Below are 21,653 nucleotides of genomic sequence, written 5' to 3'. Positions count from 1 at the left end.
GCTGTGAGAAATAGGATGTACAATGTTCATGGGCTTTGCAGTACTGATTTTCTAAGTCCTAATAGTTTATCTCTTTAGCAGATAGTATCTGTTCTAATAGGTATTTACTCCGTGTATCTATGAATAGTAGAATACTGCTTAACTTCATATCCTTTTTTCCTAGGACTGTTTGCTCAAATGGCTTAGTGAGGGAAAGGATTTGTTTTGATGATGGTGGATTTGGGAACACTGAATCATTTTATGTGTTCTGATAAAAAGGCACATGTGCTAGGGCTGGGGATATTTTCACAATGATCTAAAAAAGCCCCTAAACCCCAAATGCCAAGCCTTGCATGTGTGTTTTGCTTCTTATACAGAATTTGCACAATGATAACGTTTTGTCAAGGTTACACTTTGCTACCTAGTGCTACTGTTGTGCTTAAGTGTAGCCACTTTGTTACTTTATCACGGCAATGTGCTTGCTTTTATTTTACCCCATATATATATTTACTTCTCTTGACTTGCAGTTCTTTGCCAAAACTGAACCCCCAAAAGGTCTATATGTCTATGGAGATGTTGGTAAGTTTCATTTGCATCCAATGGAATTTTCTCTAAATTCATGTCTATTCAAATTCTGAAGTGTCTAAAGGCTTTATGTTTATGTAGCTTTATTGTTTTAATGAATTTTACAGAATGTAACATTATGATGTTATTTAATATAATTACACTCTGAATACTGGAAGCTGTTTGATTGGACCACATTAGAATGTGTAGTTGTTTTCAGCATTACCCATTCACTAATGCAATTTAAGAATTTGGAAAGTAATTGTAGGAGAAAATGCATATATTCTAGTTGCAACAGTTCAGCATGAAAACATACTTGCTTTCCAGATTAAATTCTAACATGTTTTATGGATGTATGAGGAGTAATTTATGCAACCTTTGGGCCATCTCTGTGTTTTGAAACAGAGAAATAAAAATGTAGTTGTTCCAAATTTTTGAACAGAAAATGTAACTGTTCCTCACAGCAGTCTGGTCTTGTACTTACCCTATGGAAAATTAGTTTCATTAGGACCAAGCTAACAAACAATCATTACTGGAATCAGTACATACTGCTCTTAAATTAACTACCTGTTGAGTGTTTTTTATTGTTCTTATTTGAAGGCACAGGAAAGACAATGGTGATGGACATGTTCTATTCTCATTTAGAAGTAGAAAGGAAAAAGAGAGTCCATTTTCATGGCTTCATGTTGGATGTACACCAGAGTAAGTGCAGACACAGGTATTGACAAGAATTTTATGAAATACAGTATCTATTAAAAAGTCCATCTCATATTCATATTAATCACTGTAATTTTATTTAAATATTTAAGCATAAAGAAAAGTAAAAAAAAATTAGGAGAAAAGTTAAAGTATTTTGTCATGGTTTATCATACCAGCATAGATACTAATTGCATATTATTTCTCAAGTATATTTTCTGAAAGAAAAATATACATACCTGGTTGTATATGTAAGTTGAGTGTATTGGTTGGAATGAAATCCTTAACTAAATGTTTTCCAGGTACCAGTTAGCTTAACTGAAATCTGAAGAAGGCAATTGCTAAAACTGAAAATGTAAAGGTTAAACTCAATCTGTATATTGAATAAGCAATAACTAAATCAAATATAAATGCCAAGGAGAATGGGAACTATTCTCGTTGACTAATTTATTAAAACTGTCAGTAATTTAGAGGAAAAATGTAATAGAAAGTGGTGCATCCTAAGTTTCTGAAAATTATCTGATCAGCTGAATAAAGCACTTTGTTTTGACATGGATGCTGTTCTAGATATTTTAAAACTTGCTTCTGTTTCTAAATTCTATGACCTTATAATGCTGTCAAATTGTTAACTATTGCTGTATTTTACAAGTGTTGTGACAGCTGCATTTTTCTTGAGAAGCTTTCACTGGTATAAATAACTCGAGCCACTTTTTTAGTGCCCACTTTTCTCTCACTGCTGGGTCACTTGAGATTTTCTGTTTCCATTTTTTGTCATTTGTGCTAATCTTAACAAAGGTAGCTTCCTTCTGCAGGATCTTTTTTTTTTCTGAATCTTTGTTTATAGTCAGATGCAATACAATCCATGAGACAGTAAATTATGGATTTAATAATCTTACCTTGTGCCATTATCATCATCTTCACGTGTTGAAGTATAACTGTGTTGCTACATCTGCCTTCTTTTAGCTAAATGGATTCTAAGAATACTTTCAGAGCAGGATAAAACTGCAATTTGTATCAGTTTATAGAAGATAGAAGATACAGTAGAAGTGCATAGCATTCAAGATGTTTTTGACATTTGTTTTACATCTATCTAAACAAAATAAGAATCACAATTGTTGCATGGCTGTGGTTGAAAAGTGTTTTATCCTCTTGAAACTAGATTGTTTGAAGCTTTCTTATTTTTCCTGGACCAATTTACTTTTTGTTTGTTAGCTAAATAATTTGTTCTTCCTGTGTTAGGAAAAGAAATAAGAAATACTTGCGTTTTTCTGTTTTATCATCTAAGGAATACATCGCCTTAAGCAGAACTTACCAAAGAGAAAAGCAGGATTTATGGCCAAATCATATGACCCAATTGCACCTGTGGCAGAGGAAATAAGCCAAGAGGCTGCTCTCCTGTGTTTTGATGAATTTCAGGTAAGAGGTTACTCTTCCCTTCAAGGGAAACTTCATAAAATTACTTTTGATCTTAAAATTTGATACTTGTTACTGCTAATACAGTATTTCAGTCACTGGCCAGTAGTGACCTGTAGAAGTTAAAGCCTAGAAGTCACTTTACAGTTTTGAAGATGGTGGGGTTTGGTTTTTTTTTCCACGAGAGACGATATGCAGGTTAGCAGCATAAGTCCACTTACATTGCTTTTGTTTGCCAGTCTGGTCACTGATAATACAAGGAGATATTAGAGTTTGTCTAGAGGCTCATGAATACTTCAGGGCAGGGACCATCACCCGGTTCTGAGTCTGTACAGTGCCACCTGATGCTTTCTTGGCACTGATCTTTGCTTCTGTAGCACATATTATGCAACAAACACTCTCAATGTGATTAAGGATTTGAAGAAACTTCTATTGAATTAAACGTGAAAATTAAAAATAAGTGTATAAAATTATCTTTGCCCAAACTGATTTGATTATTTCATTTGTTTTACACAGCTTGTGAATATTAAGGGCATGTCACAACCTTAAATGTAAAATTCTTTATAAAAATGTTTAATAAAAAAACTAGAGGTATTTGGCAGCTTTAACCAGCTGAGATTTTTTTTTAATTCAGAGAGAAAATGCAGAGCAAGACAAGAACAAGAATATGGTAGTTCTCAAATCACCAACAGTGAAATAATCTATTAACTGTAAATTGTCTGTTACAATGTTAAATTAATACATTTCTGAAATGGATGGAGCAGTTTATATCTCCTAAGTATTATTTGGCAAACCTGCATGCTTGAGGAAATAACTGTTCTATGGTTGGCTCCCATGAAGGGAATTTTGGTCAATTAACAGTTGTTTTAAGTTTCTCTTGCATTTTTCAGGCAGAGGTGATCCTTTGACCTGTGGTTTCAGAATGTGTGGGGTCATTGCAATTGCTACTGTTTGATCATTTAATTCGTGCTCAGTTCAGTGATTATGATTATGCTGGACTTCCAAAACCTGAGTGTAAAATCTAAATACAGAGATAATTGTACTTGTATGCACGATAAAGAAATGGGGAGGTCTGGAGAGGGAAGTGTTAACTGTTGTGGCATTAAATGCTTAAATGGTAGAAAATGGCTATACCATGGATTAGTGTAAATACCTGCTTTTCTCTATAAGTGCTCACTGCTTTCATGTTGCAGTATTGCAGTATTTACAGTCTGTCTGTCATTTTCCCACATTTTAAAGGGAGAGACTGGGTTTTTTTGTTCCCAAGTTGATTGCCTGCTCCCCCTACTGACTTACTTGAGGTACACCAATGACTTCAGTTGTAAAAATCACTTGTTCTACTGAACTGTCGCAGTTGGGAAATTAACACGAGAACTATACTTTAAAATCTGTTTCCAGGACTTTGCGTTAATAAGTGAATTTTTAAAATCTACTTGATTTGGGTATTCTAATGTTCTAAATTCGCACATTTCTGAATGGCTGGATTTCTTGCCTGATTTTCTGTAACGTGGAACTCTACACAGTTTTTGCATGGTTAAGAGGAGTTCCAGCTTCCTGAAATTTTGCAGAAGGCACTGAATTTGGGATAAGAAACTGTCTGCTTAAATAGTCATAAAGTAGTGCAGTGAGTGGAAGAGGAGGCCACATGCTGACACAATTAACATTAATAATAAGGAGCCACATTTAATTTGGGATGTTTGCAGATAATTTCTGCAGTGGAGATCAAGGCTTTATTCCCCTGCAGTATGAGTTTACTCATATTTAAAGAATTGCTAGATTAAAATGAAACTGGAAAGCACTGCAGGTTTAGAGCATACATTGCTCTGACTTGTGGACAAAGCAACTCTTTGTTTTGACAGATGAAAAGTGAGGTTGTTTTGGCAAAATAATTGTGTGTGGAGGCAACATCAGAAACTATTGAGGTTTGCTTTAAACACTTGAAGTTGCTTTCAGATGCCTGCTGAACAAAAAAAAGGAGAATGAGTTGACATTATTTATTTATCTTAAGAACGGGAACGTGGATGAGTGATATTTTAAACAGGGACAGCAAAACATATTGTTAATGCTAATTTTACAGAAGAAACCAAATGCAGAACTTCAGAAGACAAAAGCATTGCTGAGGTTGCATTTTCCTCATTGACAATGGCCTAAAGCAAAACAGAAGTATTCCAAAGTGAATCATCCAGCAAAGCCCAGAGAACTATTAAGCAAGTGGAGAATTGACTAATTGATCTAGAAAAAGATTTCAGTACTTCTTTTAAAAGTAATTTTCTGTGTTCTGAAATATTGTTGTATTAAAAAAAAATAATTTAATGTTTCTTTGTGCAAATACTGTGTGATGGCCAGGACCTCAGTGATGGCACTGTGCTCCTGTGTTTGTTCATTCTGAAGCAGGATTTTGTCAGCAATTGCCTGAGCCCCAGGCTATCAGGTTATTAAAGCATTGCTATGTCTTGCTGATCTTTGTCATGCAGTTTACTGGAAGTATTAGTCTTTTTTTAATTACAAAAGTCTTAAGCCATTCTAAAGATGTCTTAATTTTTAAAGAAAAACCCTAAAATTAAGTCTTTTGTAATTATGATATCTCAGAACACAGGGGTGGCTAGCAGTGACCAAATGCACAGGTAATTAGAAGCTCTAATTTTGGCACGGGACTGTAACTTATGTTAGTATTGATAATGAAACCAGAAGGGAAGCTGAGCAATCATGCAGTGTTAGCCTTAAGGTACCAAAGGTACCATTTGGACTGCAAAAGTGAACTAACAATTTAGGGAGTTTTTACTAACCTGCATTCTATTAAAAGCCTCTAATAAAAATTAGGCTCTTATTTTTGTGCTAATACTAATTGCTGATAATACATGCTTATGTTTGTCATTCATTACGTGGAACTGTACCAATCAGTGGCTGACTGAGTGTGAGGCACTTACACATGTAAATTAACTATTAGTCTAGTGTCTTTCCTTTTTTTTTCTTTTTTCTCTTAGATGCTAATGAAATTTCTCCATTCTCTCCCCTAGCAGGCTCTCCTTATTGGTAATTTGTAGACTTTGATTTTTATTATCAGTTGCAATAAATGCTGGTTACAGTAAAAAACACGAGAAGTTACAATTCTTTAGTTACTGTCTTCTGCCTGCTTTACCTTGTAGAAATTTTTTTTCTTTCCTAAAGTGCATTAGATAAAAAGAGCTCATATTTGCCTCCTGGTCCTCAAAATGGCTCTTGCTTTTTGTCAGAACTTTCAAGAGAGTCTTTTGTTGGGTTTTTTTGTGTTACTGTTGTTTTGCTTTGTGTTTTCCTTTTTTGTAATGGAGTTCAGAATTCTGCATCAAGTAACAGTTCTCATTAATAAGAGAATGCTATTGTTTTGTTTTATGTGAGCATTAATATCTTTCACTCTCTGTTTGCTAAAGGTAGCATGCTTCTTAGTACTATTAAACAAAAAGGTTTGTAACAAAATTACTTCTGTAATAGAATTTTACAACTTGGCTTTTACGTGTGCTTTGTGGTACAAGAAATTCAGTTACCCCAAGATGCACATCTAGAGTGATTCCTTGTGTGTCTTGCTTTTTTAGGAATGAGAGAAGTTCCTAAATTTTAGTATCCAGAAGAAATAAATAATCTATAAGTGAAACATAAGCAAGTGTATTAAACATATGATGCGATAGTGAATTACTGTTTTTTAAAAATATCAGATCTTAGGGAGAGGAGATAGGCAAATCTGAAGCATGTGTTACAGATTGGGTAAAAGTTTGTTTCAAAAAAAAAACCCCAAAACATTAAGGCATTCATAGAACAAAATGGAAAAAAACGTTGGGAGAAGGAAACTAGTGTTTATATATCATTCATTAAGAACATTTTTGCTTCAAAACCATCTGCCAGAAATGTAACCTAAGTCTTTTACCTAAGTCTCTAGTGTATAATTATCTTTTTTTTTCCTGCCCAGAAAAGGAATTTAGCAGTGGGAGAATGATGGGCAATGGGGAGTGTGGAGTAGAAGAAAACATTATGCTGGGTAAAATCTTTCTGCACATGTCTTGCCATCACAGCATACACATCTTGTGTGGTGAAAGCACAGCAATCTGTCAATCTCTTGTGTAATGCCACCACTGATTTATTTCCTCGGAACTGGGGTCTGTTTTGGCAAGCCAAAATGCAACAAGTGTCTTTATAATAACCACAGAGTCTGCAGGAAAATTAAGTGTAATGATCATAAAGTTGGTTTATGTATTAAGATGGTGAATTCCTGTAAAATATGAATTGCTGTTTTTTCAGAAAAACTATATATACATTTTTTACAGCATTGTTCCTGTATCCTTTTATTTCTTGGTACTGTAAAGCAAATTTGTTAAGCTAAAATTAAGATACTTAAAGAAATTTTACTTAATGGCTTTTGTTACAGTAATTTTTTTCTTCCTCCCCAGTATCACTTGTCCTACCCATTTTTATTTTTCATTCGTGTTGTGTGCCTGAAGGTTAGAAGAGGCTGACTGTGCTGGAAGTGACTGCCTGCCTTTTGATTATTCATGGACAGTAATAGAAGGCACTTAAAAAGAACAATGAAATTGCTTATTTTTGTGATGGGCCATCTGTTGAATTGTTTTTTGCAACAATCACACAATAGTATCTATGTCATATCATTCTATTTTCAACAGCAGCTGATTATGTATAGTTGGCTACTTGTCTTTATTTCTGAAGTCCCATGACCATTTTAAATTCACCTCTGCAAACCTTTGCCTCAAAGGTAATAGAAATGTAAAACAGCCGGTGTGTATCTCTTTTTATTTTCTGGTTTTTTTTTTTCATGTTGTTCCTAATTAAGTAGGCTCTTAAATGTTTAGGTCTGTTTTCTGTGTCTCCCACCTGTAGTTTTATAATAGAAGTTAACACGGAATCATTTAGCAATTGGTAAAGAAATGGTGGAGTTCCGCAATAAAGAGTGGGCAAGTTTTGAAAGACTGTGGTACATTCACTGCTTATTAATTATCCCTTTTATTTTTTTCTCACCAAGCAATAATTAGAATCTTTTTCCATGGTTTTCACTAACAAGCATTTTCCTAGCTACAAAGCCACTTGCAGATCTATTGCAGCAGAAGCTGAAAGCAAGATAAAACAAATGTGTTGTCTTCTCAGGTCACTGACATTGCTGATGCCATGATTCTGAAGCAGCTTTTTGAAAATCTCTTTCAAAATGGGGTTGTCGTTGTGGCAACATCTAACAGGCCACCAGAAGGTAAAAACAAACATTCTACCAGTATTACCCAAATCCAATGAATCTTGGTATCTTACAAAACAATTGTATTTATATCATACATTATTTAATACTAATGAACTCTATAGACTGCAAGAATCAGAGATATTCCAGCTTGTCCCCTGCTTTTTTTTTTGTTCTTAAAGATTTTTCACTTAATCTTTCCCACCTTTATCTCAAACTCCGTGTTCCTTCTTCCACCATTCTAAAAGCCTTCTGTGTTTTCTGATCTCCTTCCTCTATCCAAACCAGTGAGAGGGTGTTTGTGCACTGGGCAGTTGAGTAGGGGTAAAACATTGCCTGTTTTGAATGTGTTTAAGGATAGAAAAAGATCGGATCCTGCAAAAGAAGGGAAATGAGATCACATTCCTTCCCAGTTTGTAACTCAGAAACTTGCAGATGTGGTCCACTAGCTTGAAGGATAGCCACTTACCAAGATGCCATTCTTACAAGTTGGTTTGAGGGAATTAAGTAGAGTTGTTTCCATTTCTACCTCTTTTTTTATAATGACTAGTCACTTCTAGTGACTAGCTAAGTAGATGCTTCTACAAAGTCCCCAAATCTGTAGGTTTTAACTGAGCAGTAACTGTAATTTATTTCTAGAGGAGAAAAATGTTTGTATTGTATAACATGAGCAGTTAGCATAATGCATAAACTTTTATGACATTTCAGATTTGTCAGTTTCAAATACTGAAGAGTTACCTCAATTATCAGCTGCAACAACCATAAATTTTCCTGCCCAAATTAATTGTGTAAAACACAATCACTAATGATGGACAATTCTACAATGAACTTTATCTTAGCAAAAAAAAAAACCAAAAAAAACCCACCACAACCAAAAAACCCCACCCAAATGTTTTTATTAGGGGAGAAAATTATTTCTCATTGGCTTATTTTCCTTTTTTGCACAAACAAGATGAAATTGTAACTACTGTAGTTTTGTTGACTACAGATAGACTGAATGCTGGTGCTTTACTCATTTGAGAGCCATCCTTGGGTTTTTTGAAGCACTGCTCTTTAAAGTTCAGGAGAATTTTTTTATCATAACTTGAGGACTATAGCCAGTTTTTAAAATCAAGACATAATTTCGTGACCTTTATTGTTGTATGGATATTTTTCATATATATTAAGTCACTGTATCAACCTGAAATGCACCCACCTGTATTAAGTACCCCAGAGAATGTCGAGAACAGCATCTCCAGAGCTGAGCTGTGTTACAGTGCAGGTGTTGGCTGGTGCCTCTCTCTTCTTTGGTCACTATTCCTGCGTGGTCATGGTGTGTCTGACATCCAGCCCTGCAGGAAAGGGAGTTGGGTTAGTGTAATATGCCACACCAAGGATTAAGACTGAATGGAGAGGTTTGTTTCTTGTGGTTACAAAGGGGAAAAGTGGCTTTTTCATTAGAGAGCAGATGTGCCCAGCTGCTGGCCATTAGTGATACACGTACATATGTTGAACTGCTGCCTCAGGGGAATGTGAGGGGAAATACTGAGATTGTATTTGAGGAGTCCTGGCTTCATTTCTCCACCAAAATTACCGTTTATTTTTCTGATCCTCATGAAACAGAGATATGATACAAAGCTCACAGCCCTGTTAGCTAGAAGAACTAATGGGAGTAGTTGTAACACTACTGTTACATGTTCACTAATTTTTGCAAGTAAATACGCAATTGATTGCTATACATTTTAACAAATGTATGACCATCCTGATCTGCTGAGTTGGGAATGAGCATGGTACATGGCTTCCTAGAACTCTGTTAGTAATTAGGGTAATGGCCTTTACTGATAATTTGTCAAAATGTTTCCGTGTATGTATCCAAATTTGTGAAAACCATTCTGTAGGTGCCCTGTTGGTGTCTCATGGATGTAGCATCTTCTGTCCACCATGAGGTGTTGGTAAAGCATAAAATCTTTAGTGTAGCTGTAGCTTCAGGCCTTACGGGAAATATAAAGGATAATCATAACCTGGCACGTGCTTTGTGTGCAATTTTGGTGATATCTCTGCCAGCTGTCTTTATTCTCTTATTCATTCCTTCTGTCAGTTAAAGGTGCTAAGCTGCCTTTTTATAAGGCTTCCAAATAGTAATGAAACAGAGCAGATCATCATACAGTTTTAAGTGATTGTGTTTTCAGAGAAGTCATGGTTATGAACTTGTTGGGCAGTTGGATAATTTCCAGAGAAGAAAAGTTTATGTTGTATAAATATATAGAGATAAGTAAGATGAAAAATGCTACATTGCTGTTTTGTTAATTTGTGTTTTGTTTAATGATGCAGATCTGCATTTTGTTAACATAACATACTTTTTTTTTCTTTATTCAATTGTATTTTTAACAACTCTGCCTTAATTTACATATTAATTTAATTTTCATTTTTTTGGCCTTAGGGGTATTCCTTTTTCTTGCTTTTGAAGAAGGGGTCTACCTGGCAGAATTGCTAGAACATAAAATGTACTGCAGTACATCAAACAAGAATGATGCTAACTTAATGAAGACAAATGGTGTATTTTTAGTTTATGTTGGGTTTTTGCCCTCTGCCAAATACTTGCATTTAGCAGTAGCATAGTTTGGCCTTACAATCCATACCAATGTATACACAGAATCACAAGTATTTTTTTATGCCCTTACTTTAAAAACAAATGCTGCTCTAATTTCTTCTGCTAGAATTAGTTATATGTCATTAGAGATCTACATAATTTTTTGCTCCCTGCTGTTTTCACACTTCCTCAGGATGTTCCTTTCTTCCTTAAAACTGTATTGAATTTTCATACAGTAAAGGAAGAGAAATGGATTTTCGCTCTCCTTTTCTGCCTTTTGTTCCCCTTCCTGTCTCTAAAAACATTGAGTTTTATTTACTAGACTAGAAGACAACTCGACGTTATTAAGACTAAGAAGCAAAATGGCACTGATTTCCTTTCTTTCAGATCTCTACAAAAATGGTCTTCAGAGGGCTAATTTTGTGCCATTCATTGCTGTACTGAAGGTAAGGAGAGCCACTTGTTCAATGCTTTTCAGTTTTGTCTGCTTTATTTATGAATTTGTAGGAGATCTGTAGAGGATTGCTTTGATAGAAGTTTCCAGATTACATATATCTGGTTTAACTATTTAGAGCAAAACAAATTGAAGGTAAGGTAAGAAGGGAGCTTTTCCTTCTGGAATTAACATGTTTTTAAAGCTAGACTTTTTTAGCATGACAAAAAGTTATCTTTTTGACTAAGGCAGCAGAAAGTGTTTGTTTGGATAAGACTTCCCTGCTGGTGCACGTAGGCTGTGTAAAACATAGCATCCTTCTAACATTTATACTGTGTAATACTTGTGGTTATCTTACATTTATAAGGCTAGAACAGCTTGCTATTACTTTGATGTAAGGAAAGTAGGGTTTGTTCTGTACTCCTCAATTACCTTGTGTCTGGATCTTTCTCGTGTGTAAATAGTTTTTTTCAATGGCTGTTTGTGAAGCTTCACATAATGTTCAACAAGCAGCAGCTCTGAAGCAAGCTTCCTTTGGTCTGCAAGTTATGTTGTGGGAGGTCAAAAACTAGAAAGCTTCATTTAAATTAAAAAACTTCCTCTGTGAATAACACATTTGGTGCTTATTTTGCTGTTAAAAAGAATATGAGCTGAAATGACACTTTTAAGTTCTAGACGAGTTGCAGATATTTTTTTATTCACAAGCTACAGTTGTATTGTTATGTTATTGAGGGCTAACATACAGCTCCTGTATCCTGCTCTGCCATGATTGATATGACATGTAAAATGGAAATAACTGTGTTTCCCTATCTCAGAAGTATTGCTAGAATAAACACATAAATAATGTTAACTATATTGGTATCTGGAATAAAAGAATTGTAAGGTGGAGTTTAGATAGGTTTGGATTTGTGATAGGAGTTTTGGAACTGCTGAATTGATGCATTGACTGGATGTTTCTGCTCAGGTGGTCAGCAGTAAAGTAGCTGACAGTGCCTTGCATTTTCAGTGAGCCCTTTTGAAATCATAGGATTGCTTAATTGCCTAAGAACCTTTGAAAATCCCATCTAATGTTGACATTTGTACAATTACTAGCTTTAAAAGTTAATATGCCATTGACATGATTATGGCACTCCTGTGCATCTCAGAATGGCTGTGTATGAAGTCAGGGAGGTTACCAGTGAGAGTGGTTCTTACCTGGATGGCTTTAGAAAAGTAAAGAGCATAAAAATAAACGAACAGCCACTTCTGTTTCAGATTCTTGAAAAGGGTTTATTTTGTAACTGGCTTCATTGAATGAGAGCTGCCAATCATAGAGTATTTTCAAGCATAGAAATAGTTTCATATGCATTTGCTTTTTGAAATGCAGCAACCATGGCAAATCATTCTTTTCTATATATCTTTCTTTGTTGACTCCTAGTTTTCTCCCTCATAAACATAAGGCTCTTTGATTTCAGTGATTGTCAGGCTTTAAGAATACCTATGATATATGCTTATTTATAGTTTCCTTTTTTCTCTTTTTAGCTAGAATTAAAAAAAATCTGAAATGTAGTTTATGCATCAGAACACCTCATCAGGACTGGGAAGGTAATCAAAATTTTTTAGTAGGGAGCAGATAGAATACTGAGAGAAGCAGTAAAGGTGGGTTAGTGTAGAGAATGTAGTACTGCAAAAAGAAACAAGTAGCACAACCCACACTAGAGGCAGATGAATATTATCATAATGAATGAAAAGAGAAGCAAATGCTAACATAATTCACAAGGGCCTTTCTAAAATACTGGATTTCCTGTCATTATTCTTTTTCCCATCATCTTTGTGTTTTAACACTACTCTAAATATATGTGCCTTCAATGTCACTTTAATAAATATTACCAATGTAACATTATTCTTTCCTAAAGACATAATGACATAATGGTGAATCAGAGGAAGCTTATTCACAAAATGCTTCTCTGACCCTGGTTGGAAAGTGGAAGGATAAAGGCATGGTATTAAAATTACTGATCAAAAAATATTAAAATCTACATTTTAAATTCAATATAGCAGAAGTCAGCATTTAAAAATCACATTGGAATGTATTCTAGAGTAAGATTTTAACTATTAACCTTTACATTACAAATGTGTGGGTAGAACTACATTGATACTCTGGCTTTGGTGGTTTGAGAAATGCAGATTTAGGTCTCCCCAATGTGTGTAGAATCTGTGTGATGGCACTGGTTTGGATGGATAAAGTAGCTTCTGCCTCTGTGCATAATTCCATGACTAGGAAATGTAAATATGATTTCTTCTAATTTTCATGAAAATATGAAGGTAAATACTGCATTGGTTGCTTGCAAACATTTAATTTACTGTCTTCTCAACCTTTCCCTCACTCCAAGCCATGTGTGTCTGTGGTAATGTTGGTTTCATCTCACCTGTCCCCTGGGACTGGCTTTGACAGCTGGGACTAATTCCTGTCTTAGTTTTCTCTGGGCTCAGAGCCTCCCCGAGGGCTTTTGTTTGGGGTTTAGCAGGAGTGAATAGGTGGGTTGGTTTTGTTTGTTTTTTTCAGTAATTAACTTCCATGATCATAAATCTTAAAATAAGACTTGAGCACTAAAAGTAGTTCAAGTTCAACACAGGAATTTCAAATTCCTTTAAATGTTCTTGGGAAAGTGGAATGAATGGAGAATATTGGCAGTATATTTCTGTGAAGAGATGCTTCACTTGAAATAGGTTTCAAGCTCTTTTCATTCCTCATCAGTGGAGGACATAGTTTCTAGATACCTGTGTAACTGTAATACAAATATCTTTTCTTGTCTTCAAATGATCAAAAGTAATGGTTTCTTCCCCAGCTCTAGAGTTTCCCATGTTCATCCTTAATTTTGTTTTTATTTTCTTCAGTCTATATAATTCCAGTATGTGTGTTTGAGTTCTTATTTCTTACAAATATAACTGCACACCAGTTTCTGTGGAATAAGCAAAAGAGTGAAATAGCACTCTAGGGAAGATGCAGTTATCTTCCAAAGTTTGTCCGTATTGTCTTTCCAGGTGGTAGATTACTGGGGCAAGTGGCTGTTGTGAGAAGTTTCAACTGAAAAGTTCCAGTTTTTAGAGCCACATGAAAGCTTCAGGTCCTACAGCTGGTGGCCACATAAAAGCCCCAGGTCTGTGTTGTTGGGCAGGTCAGTAAGACCACTGGCAGCTTTTTCTGCCCTGTGTGTGTTCCCTGTTCAATTCTGATCTTATTCCATTATTCTCTTCTTTTGAAATATTAAATAGTTTGAGATGTATTTTTTCAGCGATTCTTTAATCCTGTGTAACTCAAAGTTTTTATAAACAGGGGAAAACTGTGAATTGATCAGTTCATCATTGTGGCTATGATTCTTTGGGACACAGTATTCCTTATGAAAGGGTTTAGTTTCTGCAGCAGATAAGAGTGCTTCTTCAATCCATGAAATTTTGCAAAGATAGAGCTTTACAGAGATAAGAAGTATTAGGAAGAAAAATCTTTTAATTCTATAATTTAAATTTGATTCAGTCTCTTCTGATTGAGCTTTTAATCTCACAGGATTCCTTGCTGAATGTTATAAAGTGTGTGGAATTCCTATGGGGTTTTTTTTAAAGACAGTTCTTGAGAAAAACATTAATTACTCACAGTTAGTTTGTGCAAATGCAGAGCCGAAATACTCCAAAAAATGTTACTCTCAACCTAAAAAAAAAAAGTTTCTAAATGTTTTAAAGCTGATTTACAGATAAAGCTGTATATCTTGGAATGATTGACCTGTTTAGATTGGAAAAGGCCTTGAACTGCTAACCTATCCCTGCCAAGTCCACCACTTGGCAGTGGCACGAAAGCATGTCCCCAAGTGTCATGTCTGCATGTCTTTCCTCCGGGGATGGTGTCTCACTCACTTCCTTGGGCGGTCTGTTCCGATGCTTGACAAACCCTTTTAGTGAAGAAATTTTAATCCCAGATCCTTTTTTGCTGTGGAGCTTTCCAGCCCTTCTGTCCCCAGCCTGTAGCACTGCCTGGGGTTGGTGGGAGCCAAGTGCAGGACCTGGCACTTGGCCTTGTAGAACCTCATACAACTGGTCTTGTCCCATGGACCCTGCCTGTCTCAATCCCTCTGCAGAGCCTTCCTGCCCCTCAGCTGATCAGCATTGCACTAATCTTTCACAACTTGAAGTAAGATATTATGTGAGGCTCTTGGGGGGGAAAAAAAAAAGAGAAAGTGTGCTTTAATTTACTCTTTCGGCAGTAATTTTGACAATATTTTAATTTTTGCCAACAGTTAATGATCATGTTTACATCAACCCTTAACTGTTCTGAAATCCTAACTGTAATTCAGTGGCTAGTTCAATGTTTCATTCTTTGGAATATCAGGAAGGAAACTCCTCAAATAATTTTCTGTGTAGAGTCTGTAACTTGAGTGAGGAGTTGTTGCAATTCCAAAGGTTTCCTGGAAGTGTAGCGTGAAACTTCAAAATGTCAAGCTGTGTTGAAATACCAAGTATGTAACTTCTGCGTTTTGTCAGGTTTTCTTCATGCAATAGACTTGCATTACACTAAATTTTAACTGAAAGTCAAAATGTTTTAGGGCCCTTCATAGCCTCACTTTAAAAGACCCAATTTTAGAAAAAAAATGTTTGGCTTCAGCTACCTGTATTTTGCTTTGAGTAAAGGGGAGGAATTAGCCAGAAATCTTATCAGTAGAACATGAAATTACTTTCAGCGTCTTTTTTTTCCTTCCTTTTTTTTTTCTTCTGCTATTAAGGACCAAATAATTATTTTTTTTAGAACTGTTTGGTTAAAATTACTTTTAACTGTAAGTGAGCATTGTACACTCCTCTCAAGTAGAAAGCAATGCATTATTTATACACTGTATTGCCCTGTCTTTCTTGAAATCAGTGAATGATTATTTATTTAGAATGTTGCTGGCTGTGATTTTAATTAAAGTAAACCCTTTCCTACAAAGCAAGAAACAGAGGAATTTAAAAGCATTTTCAGTTTTCAATAGCTTAGTATGAGAAAGTGAAAAATACTTCTTTAAAACAGTTAGAGCTGCCCCTAAGGAAATTGTGGGAGTTAGTTTTGTACAAAGGCATTTGGTAGATATAAAATGTCTTTGATGGTGCAGTCAGCTTTTGTCCAACCACCTGTGAGAGAAATGCAGGGATTTGTTGAGTGGCGGATCTGCCTCTCTCCTCCCCCCTCTCCCAAAAAAGTCATCTCCTTGATGAAATTGATTTGTCAGTTTGTTCCAGTCTAATGGTGTGATAGCCCAGCAGCTTTCAGTATGTTGAATAGTTAAAACCTGCTTTTGAGGTCAGTGTCAGCCACTCTGACCCCTGTGAACTGTCACCTGAGTCAGAATTGCAGGGATTAGGCCTTTGATATTGTGATGGCTTCGCCTATCAATTGACTTTTTCATTACTGAAGATGTTGGGCCTTTTGTTTCCCTTCTTAGTATGTAACCAAGCAAACTCCTAAGTAGAAGGAGCATTTGTTCTTGTTCTCTCTCTGTGCAAGTAATAGAAGTACTCATCTTTTGTGAAGTGTACCTAATTAAACATAGAAAAAAAATAAAAATAGGAAATACAGCACGATTGCAAGTATTTTGTGCTGCAAGTGTTTTTTGAAGCTCGGAATAATTTCTGGGAAATCTTAGTTTGATAAATTTGTGAGACTGCCAAGGAATAAAATGTTGTATATAGAAAGCAAGGTGTAAGATTAGAAGCTACCAATCCTTTCTGCACTCAGCCTTCTAAGCCTCTGTGTGTGTGTGTTTGTTAAATTTAAACACAGGGGTTATTTGAATTCTGTAGTTCAGAGCACATAACTGTTACAGTATTTTATAATGTACCTATTGCTTTATTGTGTTCTCAAGGGACGGACTGTTCAGTTTGTTTACCTTTTATATCTTAGACTCTTTCTCCTAGAAAGTTATTTAGATGCAGATCAAAACTTTATCTTAGGATGAAATAGTTGCTACTGTAGCTCTGTGCCAGGCTTCCTGCCTTCTCCCTTTCTTTAATTGTCAGGATTTCATGAGCTCTTGTTTAGTTTGTTTGCTCCTTGATTAAAATGAGTAAATGAAAGCATATCATAGATATGGAATAGTTGATTCCTGCTGTATCAGGGTAAATTAGTCTAATTACACGTGGCAGTTCTGTTTGCTTGTGAGGTAATGTGAAATGAGGTCCTGCCTCCCCCTAAAAAGCCCGAGCCAATTAATAAAGCTTTTAAGCTCTTTGTCACAGGCCACCGTGGAGGTCTGCAGAGAAGAACTTTAATCCAATAAACATTTCATTTAGATCATGAAAAGAAAGCATGAGGAGAAGCTCCTACAAGAGAGGGTGTTACCAGCAATTCTAGTTGTAAAGAGATGTGAGGAATTTGCCAAATTAACCAAGAGGCCTTCATATTTAACACATAAATGTGTCAAAACTAATAATAGAATAATTTAATTTGAGTTGAACCTTATATTGTTAAAATTCTAAGAAGCCACAACTGTTTTCTTCAAAGACTTTGCTGCTGAGTTGGATGGACAGGGCAAGGGGAGGTTGTGAGAAACCCAGATAGCAAATAACAGTGGCCGAAGCTGGTGGAAAGGGGAAAAAAAAAGGAATAGATAATTAGGTGTAATTAGCGTGTATGAATTGTTGTCTCCCTGCCCTTGGCTTGAATAAATTTCAGAGGAAAAAAACCCTAGTGGCAAAAACCCTTTGATGTAAGAAGAGTCATTGTGGTTTGGCAGCATAAAGGCAGTGTTTTATACTTCTTACATAATGGTTGTGATACAGAAAGAGTGAATGGACCCTGCACCCCCCAGCCTGCTTTACAGCAAGGACTTTTGGATTCCCTTGAAACAAAATGCATCAGAAGTTTTCAGTTGTGGGTAATGAGGTAGTGGACCTCATCAGAGCTAAGCGTAAGCCATCTTTAGCCTTTGTTTAGATCTTAATCGCTTTTTAAAAATTATTATTCTGGGAAATTCAGTTTCGTAAATCATGACTACTTTTTTTTCTTTCCTTTTTTTTTTTTTTCCTGCCTGCCAACAGTTCTGGCAGGAGCAAAGGCTAATACTGAGGAAAAGAAATACAAATCAAATGTTAAAAAGAAAAACAACGGCATAAAAGAAATCCAGACAAATAATTTCGTCCAGGGTGTAATTCCAGTGAAGTACATGTATTGGGATGAATTTGACCCTTAGCTTACAAAACATCATGTTATAAATTCAGCGTGAACTCTTGGCGTTTGTCTTTCACAGAATGCCACGGCTTGCTTATTAGGAGATTGAAAGTTACAGTCATTACTGGTCCTTTAGCAAAACTGGGTGTTATGCAGTGATTTGTGGTTTGCAGGTGGGTTTTTTTTTTCTTTTGTACTTATTCTTATTCTGCAAGGAAGATTTTTTCCGAAGTGATGTGAAATGGGAAGCACTGTTCAGTGTAATTCTTAGTGCATGGAAGTTTACTCTGCCATTCTTCTGTTCCCTGACTGGAAAAAGGAGAGGCTACTTGTCTCCAAGCCGGCACAGCCACATACGTACCTCCTGAATTCTTTCACTTTTGTCTGAATATCTGAAATACTATTCAAAGAACAGTACATTTTAAGAGTCTCTCTTTTTATTCATGCACCATTATTTTACAAGTTAATTGTCTATTTTTCCTCTTCTTAGGGGGTAGCTGATTTGTAGCTAGACATTAAAATAAGTTATTGAAAAGTTGTACAATAGATCGTATGTTCCTTGTGGTAGCAAGAATAGTGGGGTTTCTTAGTTGTTAAAGTTTTGAAGGCTGTAATGTAAACTTGTGCAACTTCCACTGAATGAATCTTGCCTCTCAATTTATCTCTGCTAAACTCTTCAGTTTAAAGTTTAAATGTTCTTGTCGCAAGTGTAAGAAAAAGATTGATTCAAAAAGTAATATTTGGCAATATTTCTTTTCTCAGATCTTTTTGCTCTAAGTCCACTGAAAAATAATTCACAAGCAAAATGTTTGTTATCCCAATCAATTTGAGAGTGATTATTTTCCTTGATATTGTACAGGATTCTTGGATGGCATTTAGAAAGTTTTCCTCAAAATTTGTTCGTGTGGTTCTTTGTTTTTTTGGTTTTTTGTGTTTTTTTTGTTTAGTTTCGTTACAGTGTTTGCAATTGGGATAAGCATGAAGTATCAGAGGCTATTGTAACGTTTTCCCATATTTCATTATTGCAGAAGAATATAGGGGAAAAGACTGTAAAAAACCCTTTAGTTAATCCTGTAAAGCATTGCACTGTTTCATAGAGCAAATAGCCTTTTCTGCTTGAAGTTAATTTGGTCTGTGAAAGGCAATACCTGAATACCATGCCAGATAAGTAATTATTCCTGATTGTAATGTTGGGGTTTTTTTCGGGTATAGGTCACAAGAAATTCAGTTAGGGTAGAGTATGTACAAAGCTAAGAAATATGCAGATTTTCTGTTGTAAGATTGTGTAAAAATTATTTACAGTTAATACTTGCACAAAGGTTAGAAAGGTTGATGAAGTGATATTTAGTTTTGCTTTACTATTCACTGCATGTCAGAATGTAATTATGACTGATTCATGAAACTGTCTTAGCAATGAACCATCTTTATTAAAATGCTGATCAAGAAAAGAGCTGACAGTAATAAAGAATAGAACACTTTAGTCTTGTTGCTTTTGAATGATTGCTAATTACCCCAGAGGTCATGTATAGTGCTTATGAGGATTCATTGACATTTTCTTTAAAGTCTGCTGTTTCAACAACATCTGAACAGGGAGACAAAAACTATATGTACATCCAACAATGCTTGGACTAAGTTTTTCTCCACCACCAAATACTTGGTGATTCCCTTTCTCCTTCCTCCTCTCCCTGAGTACATCTCAATCCCATGGATTAGTGGAGCAGAAAGTTAGGAGTGCTACAAACTTGATTAATTTTCTTTTTATTGTTTGTGCTTTTTTGATTTTAAGTAAGGCAAAAGGATAAAAGGAGCAGCCATTTGAAGGTCCCTCACCTGTACCATGCTCATGACTAACAGTCTGGTTATTCTCCTTGTGGAGCTGCACCAGAGAGGAAACTGTTCTTACCCTTGTACACTGCTCTCAGCAGGCTGTGGACAGACCTGTCCAGCTAATGAGCTGGACCAGATTCACATTCTGAAATTTCACATTCTGGTGACGGTCACATGCTGGTGACTTTGAGAGTACACTGAATTAAAAACCTGTGGGTATACTTTGTATATCAGCAATATTTTTTTCATTATACAGAACATTTTTGCTTAAGATGATTCTTGTTCTACCATAGTTATTGAAAATTCCAGTTGTAATGATGTTCTTTGGATGGAGAAAACTTTTCTTGAAATTGCTTAAGGAAGAATTTTAAGAAAAAAGAAATAATATTCTAATTGATAATTTAACACTATATGGACTCAAATAATGAACACATAAAAATTGGTAAGTCTAGTGAGCTTTTTTGCCTGAGGAACTCTTTCTCTGTTAGCTGGTGACTCTCATCACATGTCTATATGTTGTGTGATGTGGAAGAACATCATAGGTTGAATGTAAATATATGAGAAGAATGATGGCAAACAAACAATTTAATTATTTTCTGATTTGCTGGAGGAAAGGAGTATTAGTGTTCCTGTGTATTGTTAACGGAGACCAAATCAGAGGATGCATGTGAAAAGGAGGATGAGAGCTATGTGAAGATTATGATTCCTTTTCCTCAGAAAGAGTGGCTGGAAGTTGCACTTAGATAGGCATGGCTACTAATAGTAGATGTTCTAATGGGCTTGTTCAGAGGCCAAGAGTTTTAATTGTGCAGTTTTGCCTGCTTGGGGATGGAACTATACTGTTCTTTGCTCATATTGAAAATGAGCATTTGATACTGCAGATGCAGTGCTGCCACTGCATTTTCCAAGTGTCTGGTTTGACCCATGTGTGAAAGGTTGTGAAAACTCCGCAGGTGTGGGAATTAAGGTGATAATCCTCCTAAATTGAAGCACTCTTGTATCTCTGTTCCCCTACACCCTCTCTGGAGGTCCTCACATGGGTGGGTTTCACAGCTAAGTGCTAATCTGAGCACTCCAGTTAGTTCTTTGGCTGTTGATTAGGATTGTGGGGTGATTAGTTTGTCTATTCTTGTGGTCTAATAGGATGATTTATATGTTGGGTTTTTTTTGTTGTTTTTTGTTTTAATACCATTAAAATTCAGAGCAGAGAATGGTAATTGGGTTGACTTACGGTGATCTTCAAGGTTAAGAAATATCTACTCACCTGCATTATCAAGTGTTACCAGCTGATCACAGTATGTGAGCTCAGAGGGCACGTGATATTTTGTAGGATGTTTATTGTGGACCACAAGCCCATCTGTAGCATTTCAGGGCTTTTTGTGACACAAGGGAGACATGTGTGACACACGTCTTGAGAACTTGCAGGTTATCCAGCTAACTTGGATTACCTTTTGAAATTTCCTGAAATTTCTTTCTTCATAATAATCTATCCTGTCGTGTGATTTAATTTCTTAAACACTTTAGTAGCTAACATTCTTGATTGCAGCAATAAAGGAATATCAGAGGTGCTTTCTGGAAAAAAAAAAGCGTTTGTTATTCTGTATTTAATAACTTTCTACAGTAGTAGGTAAAATGACAGTCTAATTTTGTCTATTCTGTCTAAACGTGGCTGTTATAAGTGTTGTGTCTTGAGTTGAGCCATGAAGCTTTACCTTTTTTTTTTTCCATTTGGAATAAAAGGTTTTTGTGCCACTCAGTGTGAATGAATGCATGCTTACATGCATTTTTAACT

At 35.7% G+C, this 21,653-nt stretch overlaps 1 protein-coding gene across 1 annotated transcript in view; it reads left to right on the top strand.

Annotated features, from left to right (window-relative positions):
- The window catches only part of AFG1L (AFG1 like ATPase), a 65,844-nt gene that overhangs the window by 15,353 nt on the left and 28,838 nt on the right, over positions 1-21,653 (top strand). The window contains exons 3-7 of the mRNA XM_014887885.2: positions 507-558; positions 1,144-1,245; positions 2,525-2,655; positions 7,783-7,882; positions 10,821-10,879. Of these exons, the coding sequence (XP_014743371.2) occupies positions 507-558; positions 1,144-1,245; positions 2,525-2,655; positions 7,783-7,882; positions 10,821-10,879 (444 nt within the window). The remainder of the gene's footprint in view (positions 1-506; positions 559-1,143; positions 1,246-2,524; positions 2,656-7,782; positions 7,883-10,820; positions 10,880-21,653) is intronic.

Source organism: Sturnus vulgaris, chromosome 3 (assembly GCF_052056855.1).
Source record: "Sturnus vulgaris isolate bStuVul1 chromosome 3, bStuVul1.hap1, whole genome shotgun sequence".
In the NCBI taxonomy this organism is placed as follows: domain Eukaryota; kingdom Metazoa; phylum Chordata; class Aves; order Passeriformes; family Sturnidae; genus Sturnus; species Sturnus vulgaris.
Note: the sequence above shows the minus strand (reverse complement) of the source record. Positions and strands in the feature narration are given on the sequence as shown.